The sequence below is a fragment of the Micropterus salmoides genome, unplaced genomic scaffold (assembly GCF_014851395.1).
Source record: "Micropterus salmoides isolate LMB-PRFRI ecotype aquatic unplaced genomic scaffold, ASM1485139v1 Ms_hic_scaffold_20, whole genome shotgun sequence".
Lineage (NCBI taxonomy): Eukaryota > Metazoa > Chordata > Actinopteri > Centrarchiformes > Centrarchidae > Micropterus > Micropterus salmoides.
Window position 1 is genome coordinate 8,790,872 of NW_024041151.1, and position 15,481 is coordinate 8,806,352.

The 15,481-nt window shown below is 40.4% G+C and overlaps 1 protein-coding gene across 1 annotated transcript in view; it reads left to right on the forward strand.

The window, feature by feature from the left end:
• The window catches only part of arhgef28a (Rho guanine nucleotide exchange factor (GEF) 28a), a 40,597-nt gene extending 28,175 nt beyond the window's left edge, over positions 1-12,422 (forward strand). The window contains 8 exon segments of the mRNA XM_038733524.1: positions 118-296; positions 377-468; positions 556-741; positions 1,440-1,675; positions 2,367-2,414; positions 3,146-3,664; positions 5,452-5,737; positions 10,465-12,422. Of these exon segments, the coding sequence (XP_038589452.1) occupies positions 118-296; positions 377-468; positions 556-741; positions 1,440-1,675; positions 2,367-2,414; positions 3,146-3,664; positions 5,452-5,737; positions 10,465-10,640 (1,722 nt within the window). The 3' untranslated portion in view covers positions 10,641-12,422.
• The last annotated feature ends 3,059 nt before the right edge of the window (positions 12,423-15,481 follow it).

Sequence of the window (15,481 nt, forward strand, 5' to 3'; positions counted from 1 at the left end):
CCAGATCAAAATTGTGTCTCTGTCATGATGCTACACCCTATTACCTGCTCTGTTTTATCTTGGGCCACTATAACATCATGTAATATGTTATTCCGCTGCACTTTTAATGTGCTTCAGGATCAGAAGCCTCCAGTCGTCGCACTGCAGAAGTTAATCGTGCGAGAAGTAGCCAATGAAGAGAGAGGGATGTTTTTGATCAGCGCATCGACCGCCGGGCCAGAAATGTACGAGGTCCACACGTCATCCAAAGAGGAGAGAAACACCTGGATGAGGCTCATTAGAGAGGCTGTAGAGAGGTATGTAAGTCTGTGTAAACTACATATTCAGATATCACTATTTGTGAGTCTAACCATCAGTTGCTGTTTTCTCTGCTCAGCTGTCCGGAAGAAGAAGAGGAATACACAAGTGAATCTGAAGAGGAGAAGCGAGCTGCTGAGGCTCGTACTCAGAAGATTCAAAAGTTCCAAGGTATTTGGAAGTCTTGATTATTTTTCTAACCCAGAGTTAACATCTCAACACATCTTGATCTGTGAACCCTATGAACTTGTGTATCAGAGAATCTGATGAGCCAGGACCAGCGGATCTGCTCCAGCCTGGAGGAGAAGCTGCAGCTCTACGCAGAGCTCTCTGCTCTGAGTGGGAGGACGGACGCTTTGCTGGTCGAACCGCGACTGCTCTTCCAGCCTCACTCAGAGGAGCTGCCACAGGCTGCCGTGTTGCTGGCTGCAGCTCTGCAAGAGGGTGAGACATTTTGCATATACTTTTACATATACATAAGAAATGGCAATGGTTACTTTGACCCCCCTATTTAGCATTTATAAGCACTATATAAACATTTAATAAATGGTTTATAACACACCATAATGTGTAGCAGATATGACATTTTTAAGTGTGCGATGGGATCCTATAGGCACATATATGTATATATAGTAATTTTTATATATATATATATATATAGTGCATATACTGTATCTTTCCCCTAGTATTTTATATATTATTCATATAGTTATCTTGCTAAAGATCAGTTTCTACATACATTCATTGACAATTGCAGTCCAGTTGTTTTAGTGGTATAAATGTATCAGGGGTTTTGGTATAATGTAACAAATTAGCAATCAGATTAACAATCTAGTCTATTTAGTCTTTATCTTGGATTGGCGACCTGTGTACCCTGCCTTTCACCCCAAGGTCAACTGGGATTGGCTCCAGCCCCCCCGCGACCCTGTACCCTCTATAAGCAGTTGATAATGGATGGATGGATGGTTATTATCTCTTAGAAGTCTTAGAGGGACAAGAAGAACATTTTTTCCCTGACAAAGGATAATTGTGGAGTCACAAAATATTTTATAATGTTCTTCTAATAGAACTGTCAGTCTCATATTTAATTGTTTAAATTGATTGAACAGCACACTCAGTTTCACACTGTTTTTGTTTCCCAGCTGAGAACCTGAAAGCCACACTGTCATCTAGGACCTGTTCTCCATCAAGTCACAGCCCAGACTCTGACACAGACTCTGTGTTTCCTGTCAGCCCTGCTACACTTGTACAGCCCCCCTCAGACTCTGAGGCCTCACCTGAAAACCCTGAGACCAGGGAGGGGGGTTGTACTGAGGCTCTTGTGCTTCAGTCCCCAGCTCTCTTGCAAAAAACAGGCACAAATGACGTTGATTTGAAGGTACAGCACAGTCTCCGGTATATAAAATGTATTTAGCTTATAGCTATTCTTGTATGATGTATTTTATGTTTTTAAGTTAAATATTGATGCAGCAATATGATGTGTTTTCCATTACTGTAGTTGTCATGGTATTGCAGAGGTATTATAGGTCATTATAGCCTCTTGCAGCCTGCATTTGACTGTCACCTCTTTCCATTTCCTCACAGTTGTGTTAATAATTCAGTGCAATCTATTAGAATTACCTTTCAGTCTTAATGTGATGAATTATTGATAAGCTCATAATAATGGAAGAAGTCAATTTAGTTCCCAAAGGTATTGCAACATTAAAAATGGATATGGAGAGTTATTCCAATTACCACAGTTGTGCTACAGTTTGCAGCTTTTTGTGACCTGTGAGGTAAATGACTCGGAAAAGAGGGAATCACTTTCTTATCGACTGCAATGTGATAATTTAACCTTTAACAGGTAGGACATCATGCGGCCTCACGGTGGCGCAAGTGTTGCATGAATGCAACTTTAAATTTTGACTCTCCATTAGCTTGCCATGAGAGGAAAATATTTTGACTTCCCTGTGATTAAAGTGTAACTCGTTGTTTAGCACAGAAATAGACATGTTTGCCTCAAAATCATACATGAAATACAAAGCATGTTTGTTAATCTGCATGTTGTGTGTGATGCTGTCCATTAACAGGTTGCTCAAAGTGTCCAAAGCCTGATGCAGTTACTCTACAGTCTGCAGGTGAGTACGTTACTCAACATACACTTAACCATAAGCTTCTTTTTATCCTGCTTTCAGCCCTCGGTTATATTATTATATTTGTATCATATAATCTACTGTAAATTATATTATTATGAGCAATTCAGCAAATGAACAAACCTCTTGTGTTGTCATTAAGATCCTATTCATGCAATGTTAGTGTCATACTCAGTCAAGATAAAGGCTTAAATATACAGATTCAGTAAACAGAGAACCAACACTGCACTCGGTTGTTTGAAGCCAAAGGTAGCGAGCTATGGGAGCCTACTGATCTTTTCCTGCTGAGAGACATATGAGGGTCTTTTGTTTCACTATACCCACACTCTGCTGTTGGGTAAAAAATGTAAATTTAGAGTGTGTGTGTGTATTTGCATAGGGGCTTGTGTATACGCACTTTTGCAAATCTGTGTGAGTTTCTGATCTCAGTGATATTTTCATATTCAAAGTTATGTATCCCTTCATGCATACAAACCTGAAAACCACAGTTTTTCCAGTAGGGGTGGGATCATTTCACCACTTAAAGAGATGCTGTTGCCTTAACACATAAAAAGTCAGGGCACCCAGTAGAGCCTGATCATAATTTCCATCATGTTTTGCCATTCAAATCACCTTCTCTTACTGCCTGTTGTGAGTATTTCACATGTGGTTAAGTAGTAGTCAAGCTTTTGCATTTTCATGAACCCTATCTCTGTGTCCTTCACTTTCTGTGCCAGGCCATGGTGACCATCCAGGACAGCTGCTATGAGGTCCAGAGGCTCCTCCTCCAAGAGACTGGGCGCCCTTCCCCCCGCGCCCAGCGACGGCACCTTTCAAGCATCAGGGGTAACACCCTACAAGAACAGGAGAAGCAGCGTAACCTGGAGAAGCGGAAGGAGGAAGTGGCGGCGACTCAGCGGCTCCAGGGCCGACTACGCCAAGAAAAGGAACGCTGGGAGAGGGAGTGCCAGGCCAGGGAGAGCCAGCAGGGGGAGCAGGAGAGCAGGCTGGAGGAGAGGGAGAGGCAGTGCCACCTGGAGGCGGAGAGGCTGAGGCGCGAGAGGGAAGAGTTGGATGAGCAGCTGGAGGAGTACCAGCAGAGCTTGGAGCGGCTCAGGGAGGGCCAGAGGAATGTGGAGAGGGAGCGTGAACGGCTGGAGAACCAGCAAAAGCTGTTTCAGACCTGGAGCCACAGCCGGCAGAGGAGTCTACCCACTGTGATTCCTCACATGGTCATCCCTCTAGATGGGCAGCAGGTGGGGATGGAGGTTGGGGGCACACATCTGACAACTGTTTCTTCTGTCTGTGGATTTTAAAATAACCTGATGTTATGTTGTTGGTGATGTTTTATCTGAGGCGTTAGTCAAGGGCTTTGTTACACTGCATACCAAAGCTCTTGACCTTGACATGAGTGTGAGGTAGATATGCAGTGTTTATGTAGTATTTCTTGGCTACAGTCATTAATGAGAAGCTTTTCTCAGACAGCTTTCAGGCTGAGTTACGTCAGTTCACGCATTTTCACAGGGCAGCCCAATCCCCTCTGGATATACGACCTGTGATAATGAGAGCAATTTCAGCATCATTTGTCTTAGTGCTCCAGCAGCACCACTCACCAATAAACATCTTAATGATTGATGATAATTAAACTGTTGCAAATAAAAGCTCAGACAAAATAATTAAAACCTGAGGCACGCAGCCCAAGAAACCAATCAATCGTGTCAGAAAGGACTTAAATTATTGACCCTTTCAAAGGCACTACAGTGAAATGTCCCCCACTGCTGGAAGGCATGGAGGATAAAGGGTGCACTGTTCCCCGTGCCCTTTAGGCGTCAATGTACTTCACATGCACAAGCACCAGTGGGGAAACTAATATAGCGCATACATCTGCGCGTGCCTCTGCTGGGTACGGCTTTGTGCTGCTCAGTTCAGCAGGTGTGGCTATTCAAAAGATGCACACGGGGAGCACAAGCTCAAGTGGGCAGACAAATGAGCAGACTAGTGTTACAATATTCCCTCTTTCCCTCATTAATTTACACACCACTGTGAGCTTTTGCAGGCCATACATGATGAGGCTTTCCTGGCTTTTCGTAGACTTATTTATTTCCATTCATCTATTTTGGTCAGTGCATTAACAGCAGTGGTCTGACAATGGCGTGCGGAGGCAGTTGAGGGCCTAATGTTCCCCTGTTAATGTTTTAGCCAGAGGCAGCAGTTCACAGGGTCAGAGACAGATCGAATGACACACACACGCACACATACGTACACCGGCTCTCAGGTCGTTTCCAATTAGCTGTGCTGCCTCCGCTCGGCAGTTGATGTGAAGATGGGACAGGAGGGAAGGGATATTAGGAGAGGAGAATAGGAAGGGCTGGATCTGTAAGCAAGCTGCAGCAATGACACCCCGCACCTTTCATTAAATGGTCAGTTCACCCAAACGATTAAATATCTTTTCCATTTACATACTTATGTAGTTGTATCTGACCATGCAGATTTTTTTTGCCCAGGGTTTTAGCTGTCCATCTTTCAGTGTTACCTCTACACCAATATAATGGAGATTTGCTTGTGGTGTTCAAAGAAGAAATTAGCAACAAAGTGAATCCAGAGCATCACAAATAAAAATCCAGTTACTTCCATTATATTGGTGTGGAGGCTGAAAACTCTGAAAACTAAATTTTTGTTCAAAACCTGGAGAAACCCCCCCACAACAAAATCATTTATATTATATCTAGATACCACTTAGAGGTAAGTGAGAAAATTGATTTCGGATGAACCACCCCTGTAATTCCTTTTAATTACAGGTTTAAAGATATTGATCTGAAGGTCTATTAACAGTGCCTTTTACAGGTTTTGCCTGTTGAATTATAAAATGTATTTCCTGATGCTTCATGCAAATGCATCAGTGCATTTCAAAGCTGCACTGTTGAGTGGTTTCACAGGTGTAGACACTATTATCAATGTCCATTCATGCTTTAGAAATGAGTCTGAATGTCTGCTCACAGTGTTCTTGATTTTCATCTTTCAGCTCTGTTGCTCTCTCCCTCAGGACTCTGCACCGAGACAACCCAGAGACCACACTGGGAACGGCTCTATGTTTGTGAATGAGGCCGCCTTCACCAGCACCAGCGTCAACAACCGACACGTCCACCACAAAAGAAATGACCCCAGCGCACACAATTGTCTCAACACCCTGCTGGCAAGATCCAACAGCAGACAGCCCCCTATCGTTAAGACTCCCCATAGTCCACGTTCAGACTCCCAGGGATGGATGATGGGGACAGGATATCTCTACAGCCCTGCAGGAAGGCTGGAACTGCAGCACACACCCAGTGGTAAGAACTACCACCAAGTTAATGTTGTATCATGTGTTTTAGAGAGGAAGTTTAAAAAATACAAAAATCTAATGGTAATTAATGGCTAATATAATATGTGCTATTTGCGATGGTGACTTCTATGTGTTGGTCTGTTGTGTTGACTAGGGCTATAACTAATGATTATTTTATAATCAGTTAATAACTTGTTTTGTCCAACAAACAGTCCTAAACAAAGATATTGTGTTCACCATCATATAAGAGGTTTAAGCAGTAAAAGGTTTCCCAACCTTTTTGGCTTGTGACCCCTTAAAATAAAGCACTACTTGTGACCTGGCATCACAAGTGCCAGAAATTATAAATTCTTTAGGCACAAGAAGGTAAAACTATTAGACATTCAAATATCTACCTATTCTATACAGCATCTTGTGAACCCCTTAGATTTAACTTGTGACCCATTTAAGGGGCCTCAACCCCATGTTGGGAAATGCTAAAATGAGATCGAAGCAAATTAGCAAACCCTCACATAAAAGGCTTGAATTATAGAGAATGTTAGGTGTTTTGGCTTGAAAAATGACTTTTTGTTGATAAACTTTATCGAAAAATTTACTAATTGGTGTTAACTGCAGCGTAGACACATTTTTGTACTCAACTCAATAACTTTTCGAGCAATAAAAGGTAGAAACAAAAGCTACAGAGAAAAGTGATCTGATTACTATGTTAATTTCCATATTAATAAGGAAAAACTGTTTTCATATACCATCTGTGAAGGGAACTATGGCATAGAAAACCCACTAATGAATGCATCAAGTAGCTCAGTTACTAATTTTCATTACTGATTATGTTTAATATCCTGTAACTTAGTGCTAATGGCTTGATATTTCAAAGCTCAAGTGCCTTACTTGTTGGACAGCACTGCGCTGTTATCATACTGTCTCTGCTGCTCAACATAAATGAGAAATCTCCTACCTGTGAGAATGTAAACACACCCTCTGCCTGCACTGGTTTCACCCATGTATGTGAGAGCATACTGTACACACACTCTGCTCTCAAGGCTGTATCCCTGGTGAGGCCTTGTCTGTCCTTCCTCTCAGTTAATCAGTGTCGCCTGCCCCCCCCTCTCCCCCACCTGCACAAGCAGCCAGTCTGGGCCCTCACCTGCCAAAGGAAAAGAAAATCAATGGTTCCTCTATCTTTCCACTGGCAGGCCAGACAACAGCATGGGAATCAAAGTTCACAAGCGATGGCTGACTGATTGGGACATCGATCTAAAAAAATCTTTAGAAAACTCATTACAGCATGACTTGTCATCGCATTGGGCAAAGGGGAGGAGGTGCGCATATGGGAATGAGAAATGCAGTATTAATCTGTTGTTTCACTCACAAGGTGTCACCTACATTCCCACGTTTGCCCGTCCTCATTCCTAATCCATTCATGCACGAGCTCATTCTCATAGTCACGGCAGGCGGGGAAAATTACAGGTTACATGTGTTGACTGCAGCTGATGTAGAGTTCCTGTTATTGTTACCAGCTTTAGCAGGCAGCACAATTTCTTCCTCATTGATCAGCTTATTAACCTTTCCTCGTTATTGAGCACACACAAGCCCCAGTGGAACCTGAGTCACTTGTTAACAAGCTAGGGGTGTATACTTGGCTGTAATCTACAATTCAGGGTGCATTCCAGCTGACATCTACCCGCAATGCATTCCTCAGTGGATCCCATGAGGGCCTGTAATGACACTGAATAATGTTCCCCAATCTTCACACAATTCCCTGTTAGATGTAAACCTATATAAGGAGTCATTTTACTGTTTTATGTGTAATCTCAGATTTTATCACCTCCTTTATGACCTCATACTGGATCACGTGCTGTATGGTATGTGGAGGAACCTGGTATCTCTTTCATATGTGAGAAAAGAAAAGGAATCTCTTTCAAATGCAAATTCCCCATTGTGCCCCTCAGTCACATGGATCCAACATAATCTCACTTCTATTCCTCACCTGAGCATGTGAAGATTTCTTCTCAGACACTCACACACACATACAAATACACACCTTTTTTTCATTCAGTGGATGTCCCTAATTTGTTCCTGCACAGTATAATCTTGGGGAACCAGTTTGATGGAATTTTCTGATATGACGTCTCATCTGATGAGTCATGGCAGCTTTTAGTTGCTCACCTTTTCATACAAAGGATGAGACCATCGTGTGGAGCATGACAAATAAAAGAGAGATGAAACGGATGGTCTTTGCAGTATGTGAAACATACTCACAGTATAATGCACAAACCTGTAATAATACTAATGATTATTTTGTTCGATATTAAGATCACAAATAGAATAGAATACAATATTTTTAGTTTATTTTTTAACCACCAGAGCAGGAAACTTGTCTTTGTCTCATCAAATTAGACAATAAATACACAGTAAAAACAATAGACATAAAATAAAAACTTCCCGACATGAGAATACTTTAATACTGTTACATTGATTGCACATGGCGCAAAGATGTTTTTGTTTTTTAGAGGTGTTGTGTAGTATTGTCCGTAAGTCTTTCATTCAAATTTAGTGTGGAGGTGTCAAAGCCTAGCCAACTGTTTGCCACAGTTGAGTTACTATACCAGACTGAGATATTGAACACACACATATTAAAAGGAAGCGCTCTGTGAGACTGACATACCCCTTTTTCTCTGAACATTTTGACAGTCACGGAAACCCATTCATTTCCTAATAAGAAACAGTTTGTCTGTGAAGTTCAGTTTGTTATCAGTGTACCACAATTTCCTAGATACTTAAAACTGTTAAAGGGGAATGGAACATTTGCCACTTCAAAGTCTTTTTACAGGTGTTGGAGAGCATTATTGCATATGCGAAAAAAAAGTTGTATAAAGCCTTCTGTGGCTCCCGCGATGTCACTAGAGTCAGTTTCAGTTGGAGCTGACGACAAGTCTGAAAATGAAACACGTTTGAGGGTGTGCACTGTGGACCTCTGGTGCCCACTTCTCCTCTCTGCCTGAGGCTGGGGGCTCAAGGCTACAGTAGCCACTATTAGCATAGCACACCTGAATCTCCAACCAAACTGTTGGCAGTTGAGATGCGTTGTGGGTAATGTAGGAACCAGGATTTGACAAGAAGAAGAATGCTGGAAAGCATATTCTAACCAGGAAAGACTATTCCCGGCCATTTCTGTAACTTTTAGAATTATCCAACATTCACGCCCACTTCACGCCATGATTGGCCAGCTGGGAGGTGAGAAAGTGAGCTAAGTTTGAACTTCTCTCTCTAGCTATCTTTTTTCATTTGTTACACAACAATTTTTGGCACTTTACGTCTATGCGACCGAGTGCAACACTATCAATGCCTTACAGGAGAGTGTCTGAAAAAGTGTTATCAGTTATCTCCATATTTAAACTGTATCACGTCTCTCCCTTCTCTGTCACTAATCAACACTTTTGATTTCCAACATGGTCAGACAACACACCTTACAAACTACTTCATAAACCACCTTTTTACAACTTACCAGACTGATTACACAGTGAAAGAGATGGTAATGGACATGTGTGATTTAAAATGAGTTCCTTTGTTTTATCAACATTGATTAGCTGGGGGGTAGATTTACACATACTTGTGTTGCATTTTAACAAACAGACTAGGTAAAGCCATCTAATCAGCATTTTTATTCAGGTTAACATTACTATCCTGCAGTTACATTTCATTGCTGTAGACAGAAGGTAACCACTGATTATACTCAGTTTAATCATCAATGTTTAGGGCAGGTTTTTGTGCTTTAAATGTTCTACAGCCCGAACAATGTTTCTCATAAACAGGATGCGTTTGCTGTCTGTGTTGTAACATATTAATAATGCTAAAATCTTACTACTTGGCTAAAGACAGAGATAGAGTAGTTTTATCATCTGGCTGTGCGCTGATGTCTCATCTATCTTAGGCCAGGCCTACATAGTGGCTAACAGAGCTACCCTAACAGACTCCTATATAATTAATCAAACACAGACACTTTCCTACGGGGACACAATGAGGCAATTTATAGTTCACGCCATCTGTTACCATGACAGCACACCTGCCCTAATGCTAGACATCACCCACCATGCAAACGCATTTAAGAAGACACCACCCATAATAACACATTGTCTTTCAGACCTCCTTTAATTGGAAAATGTTGTTATTGGTCCTTGAGTGGGGAACACTCCTGACGCTGGGGATATAATATAAACACTTAAAATCCTGATTATCTGGTTGAAGGCTGCTCCCACTAATATCTTTGTCCTTCCTTGTTTCCAGTCCCTCGTTTCCTCATCTCTTCTTCAACCGTCAAGTGTGAGGAGGCAGGTGTGATCGAATCCCGACCATGACGATTGATTATGTTGACAAAGTTAATGATAAAAGTGACACCTCTAACTAGAGGGGGAATGATGGATAGCTTGAAAATCTTTTTGTTTTCATTCTCAGTCTCACTCTGAGTGAAGTGTATGTGAGGGGGGGGCGGCGTAGCAGGCTGAGCTGTGGCAGCTGGGGTTGATCTATATGCAGTTAGCGATAAGATGAGTGGGATAAACAATTAGACTGAGCTCATTAAACAAGAGGCTACATGTCCCGTCCTGGGGATTATTTATCATTTGTTAGTAAATGATGAATTCTCTGTAGTTTCAGTTTGGTCAGTGTATTATCAGTACCAGTTGCTGCATTTGTTTGAAAAAGTGTAATAATTGTGTTTTTTGTGTGGCCACTCAGATCACAACAGTCACAGCTACATCAGGGAGACCTGGTCATCAATAGCAAGCGGAACTGACCCGTATCCGGTGCTCCCGCATCCCAGTGAACCTCAATTGGACCTCAGCCCACTGGTTTCCTTGGAGACTGACAGCGGTGGGGAGGAGAGCAGTGAGGAAACCATTGTGTACCTCTGAATGTTGATCCATTTCAGACTCTAAAGAACCAGCCCAGCACATGGGAAAAACTAATGACATTCAATGAAGCATCAGGATTGGATCCGGGGTGGCTCTTGTACAGTCTTTTGTCATGCTTGTTTTTATATTTCATTTTGTGGTCTTTTTTGTGTAAAGTGACCAGAGATAAAAGAAATGAGGTTGTTTCAGACTCAGTCTCACATGTGTCATGCACCTTAGCTCGAGGCATCACTGGGTATTAGATGTCTCTTTATTTTCTTGGGGTGTTTGTGTGTGTGTTTGTGGTCTTTATTAACTGGGTCCCTGCGGCCACACCTTTCACGCTTTCCGCCATCTCTGCTTCTTACTGTCCTTCCTTTACTGCCTTTCTTTCTCAGGTCCCACATATCTCGTCCCTCGAGCACTCTATTTATTAAATTCACCACAGAAGGAGAAAAAAAAACACTTTCAACACTTTGTTCACTTTCAACAAAACATCAGGCTGCATCTCTCTAGCGGACCATGTTTTCTGATGGAGCAAACTGCCTCTCTGTCATGTATCAGACAGGGTCTGTTTATGCACAAGCTGAGCATAACAGTAGAATTGAAAGATGAGACGCGACAGCATCATTCCCACATTTTTCAGACTCACTGCCTGAAACCATCATTTATTTATTTTTTATCTGAAGCATGCTTTTCTTGTTGACAGAAATAAGCTGTTGTGGTTTTAAGAGGTATGTTGCAGCCATGCTAATATGTCAGTTTTATCAGAAAGTAGAAATTCAACAGCAAAAGCCTGACAAAGTTTTGAGCACAGCTGTTATTGTAAAAAAGTAAAAGGAAGTCGTGGTGCAGGAAGAGGGACAGAAGGAAAACATGTTGGGTCAAACCATTTTAAGCACTAATGTAATTATTTTACAAACATTTCTGACTACATTTTTGTCTTTGTGTGTCACTTTTAGTCACGCTAGCAATATTGCTCTACAGTCATTCGGTCTACCACTTACTGCACCAAAAACTGCAATACTTTGGTTTATTACCTAATACCTGAAAAACTAATGTTGACATTCCCATCAGCCTTAGCTGTGCTTTGTGTTTAGTGGTAATTAGCAAATGTTAGGATGCTAACACCCTCAACTAACAGGGTGAAAATGGTAAACGTGCTAAATATGAGCATGCTGACACTTTTAGCTCATCATTTAGCTCAAAGGACCACTGTGCCTTAGTATTGCCTCACAGAACCGGTAGCTGACTGTAGACTCTCTTGTTTGAGATTTCTGCCTGTACTTTAAAAACATCCTATGTTTATTTTATACAAGCTGTAAAGACTGGAAGATGTTGTCCTTAAATTATCTTTGCAGGCACACAGAACAACCTGAAGTCGCCTTATTCTGTCATGCTTAATGTTAAACTATTACACTTGAATATCAAGTAGTATATTTACATATTATCTTAAATGGGTGTTTTTATGTGTAAAAAGGTCTCTGTGCCAATTCTTTAGGTGTCTTATTTTACGGACACTATAAAATATTAATTGGTTTAATTACTGTTGTTACTGTAGTTTCTTAATGGGACAGTAAGGCAGTGGCAGTATTTTGATGTGATTTTAGTAACATGTATATATGTTTGTGCTTTTATTTATTTATTACAGTAAGAGTTTAAATATTGTACAGTGCTTTTTGAAGGGTTGTATTATACATAGAAGTGTACCTGTGTGAACAGATGAGCAGGTGTGTTTTTGTTCGTTGTGTTGTGTATCCAGACATGGCTGTATTGATAAAACTGCTTTTATTGAACTCGAAACAGTGCTTTGTTTTTTCTTCAGGCTATTAAATGGTGCTCAGTGTAGGTGTCAGTACAATAAAAAGGTGAACACAAACACAATGTCCAGCTTGGGTGCAAGTATCGCTTCAGTTTTATGGTACTGGTTTGAATGTGAAGCGTCTCCAACAGCGTAAACAGATGTGTGGGTGAGCTGCTCATTCAGTTGCCAGCAGTGACAGGTGGGAGACCAGGTGCATGAATGTCAATGATTTCCCATTTGGCTGCACCTCTGAATTGCAGTCACAAAAACTACATCAGTATTGGATGAATGCAATATGTTGTGGGTCGTTACATTCTTTAAAATTTACGGATATACTTAATACTTTTGTGGGCAGAAAGATTCCCTCCAATCAAAGCATGTCTCTTGACAAAAAACTAAAAACAGACAGGTTAATTGCAGCTCTCATGCTTTTCCTGACAGCAGTAATGTATTTCATATGCCCCACCTGTGTCTCTGCTGCTCTTTCCATTTTAGTCATATGAGCAGATGCCTGAGATCAACAGGGTCCCTTCTGTACCCTCAATATGCACCTTATAATTTCACAGAGGTGCTGCATACACACACCCACTTCATTCCTTGTCAGCCTTATTCTTCAGGATTTTTGTAGCTTATTAAATTGTGCTGTATTAAATGTAATTTGCAAGAAAGGATTAGACCTTATTCTTACTTAATCAGCAACCCCCCATTTTAAGTCTGATGATACAGGAAAAATGAGAACAGAGGTGGATAAGCTGTTCTGATTAACTATTACAAGCAGATGTAATTTTGGACATGATTAAATATATAATATTAAATCAGATCAGTGTGCGGTAGTTTTTTTTTTTACTTTTCATAATATTAAATCACTAAACCATCTACGGGTCAACAAAATGTTATGCCTACTTTTTTCATGACTTTGAATAACTGCTGTCTGTTATTTGTATACATCTCTTATCTGCTGCTATGTTACAAACCCTCCAGCTGTCGTTAGTTTCGCTGCACTACAAATCTGGAACAAACTTCTGGGAGATCTGAGGTCTGCTCTAAATCTAACTTCTTCTAAATCAATACTTTTCTGTTTATTAAGTTTGGGACTGTAACTTTAATATATATATATATATATATATACTTATATATATTATTTATAATTTGTAATTTATTGAGATTTTCAACATCAAATGTTCTAATGCATTTTCTTTACTTATCGAAGCACTTTGTGTTGCGTTTCATTTCTCTCTTTGATCTTTTACACCAAAGACTATGTGGACATGTGAACAGACCTTTGTTTGATCCTCTTTGTACTTCTGGTAGCCCTTCAAGGATCCATTATGGTTATCATCTTTGCTGTGAAAATTAAGATTACACTCTCTTCCATCAGCCCTTTTTGAGTCCGTAGTGGAATACCTCACGTAATCAGTTTTGAAACTCTGTGTTCGCTTCAGTAGCTTTTGCCGTGTTTTTATAGACCTTATAGTCGTGTATAATGACAGTGTTCCTTATTTGCCTCTGCATCTTGTTGAGTTCTGGTTGAAGGAAACCTGTCAAAGGCACCAAACAGCAAACAGGGATTATTTGTGTTTGTATCTGACAAAGAGAGACAGTAGAAAGGCAAGAGCATATTTTACTATGCACGTCATGGAGATGTATCTATATGTACCTGTCTATTTTGTGCTTGACAGGTGTTTTTGGACAGGCACATGCTCTCATACTATGATGTAACTGCCAATCAACTATATGGGAATTTCCAGTTCAACTGACTGTCTCTGATATCATTCCGTAAAAGGCTTTTCATTTCCTGATAACTTCCAAGTTATTGATTAAGATTTCATCCCGCTCTGTTAACAATGGAGCCAAAAGTGTAAATATCCTATATCCTATAACCATACACACCACACTGCAACTGAATTAGTGTTCAATACTTAATAACTCTGTTTCACTCCTTCAGCTTCAGTCTATGTGGATTCAATAATCAAAAGTAGACCCCTCCTCATTACTCTGTCTGTCTTCTCTATTTGCTTTTTAATGACCCCTGTGGAAGGTAACCAATAACACAGAAGGAAAAACCGATAAAGGGGAAACATATTATCGCTGAGTCATCTGCCAGGGTGAAACATACGTTACTAAAGTCTTTCCCAAGGGGACGTGTAATGATTTCTGTAGGCGCACAGAATAAACCTGCCCAGCTGAAATATAAATAACAACCATTAAAGCTTATCCCAGTGAGGCACACTTTTATGAGAAACCTGCACAATATATAGCATATATACAGGTTATTAGATTTCTCGTGGTAGTGAAAAATAGTAACAAGCTAGACTAAATATACAGACTGCTCACAACTGCAGCTAGAGGAGAAAATCTACGATGACTGTAACAACTTACTGTATATTTGTTTGACCTTCAATACTTAATAATACAAGATTTTCTTTTTTTCTCTATTTGTATATTTGGTGGAACTAAATATTTCAGTGAAAATTTAACAATCCTTTTAACATGTCTTTTCCAGCATTAGCACTATTTGCAAAAATGCAGTGTTACTTTTGAAGTGAGAAAGCTGCAGCCAAAAGTCAGAGCCTCAAAGTAATGGCATGCAGGTCAGATACGGCAGTTTTTTATGACCTCCCTGCAGGTTCAAGTAGCAAAGGTTACACAATTTCTAGACATCTCACATTATGCCTGGGAAAACTAAATCTGTAATTTTTAAATACATTTTTGCAGTTGACTATAAAATGATATTGTGAGCTGGAGCCTGCAATAAAATGCCAGCAGAGGCTTTTCCCTTTCGTCTGAACATCAAGAGGCGAATAGATGCAGATTAGTCCAGAAACAGAAGTTAATACTTATGCACAAATGAACCACAAAAAGATGGTTTCAATTAGGACTTATTTACCTTGTAATGGTTAACTTTGGCTGCAAATGATCCGTGTTTGTTTGCTTTTAAGACATTTCCATATTAAGTAATGCCAAGATGGATATATTAGAGCTTTGGCAAAAAATACATCAATCAGTTGGTCAGAGTTACAACTTGGAAGTTGATTTTATAAGCTGGAAAATGGCAAAT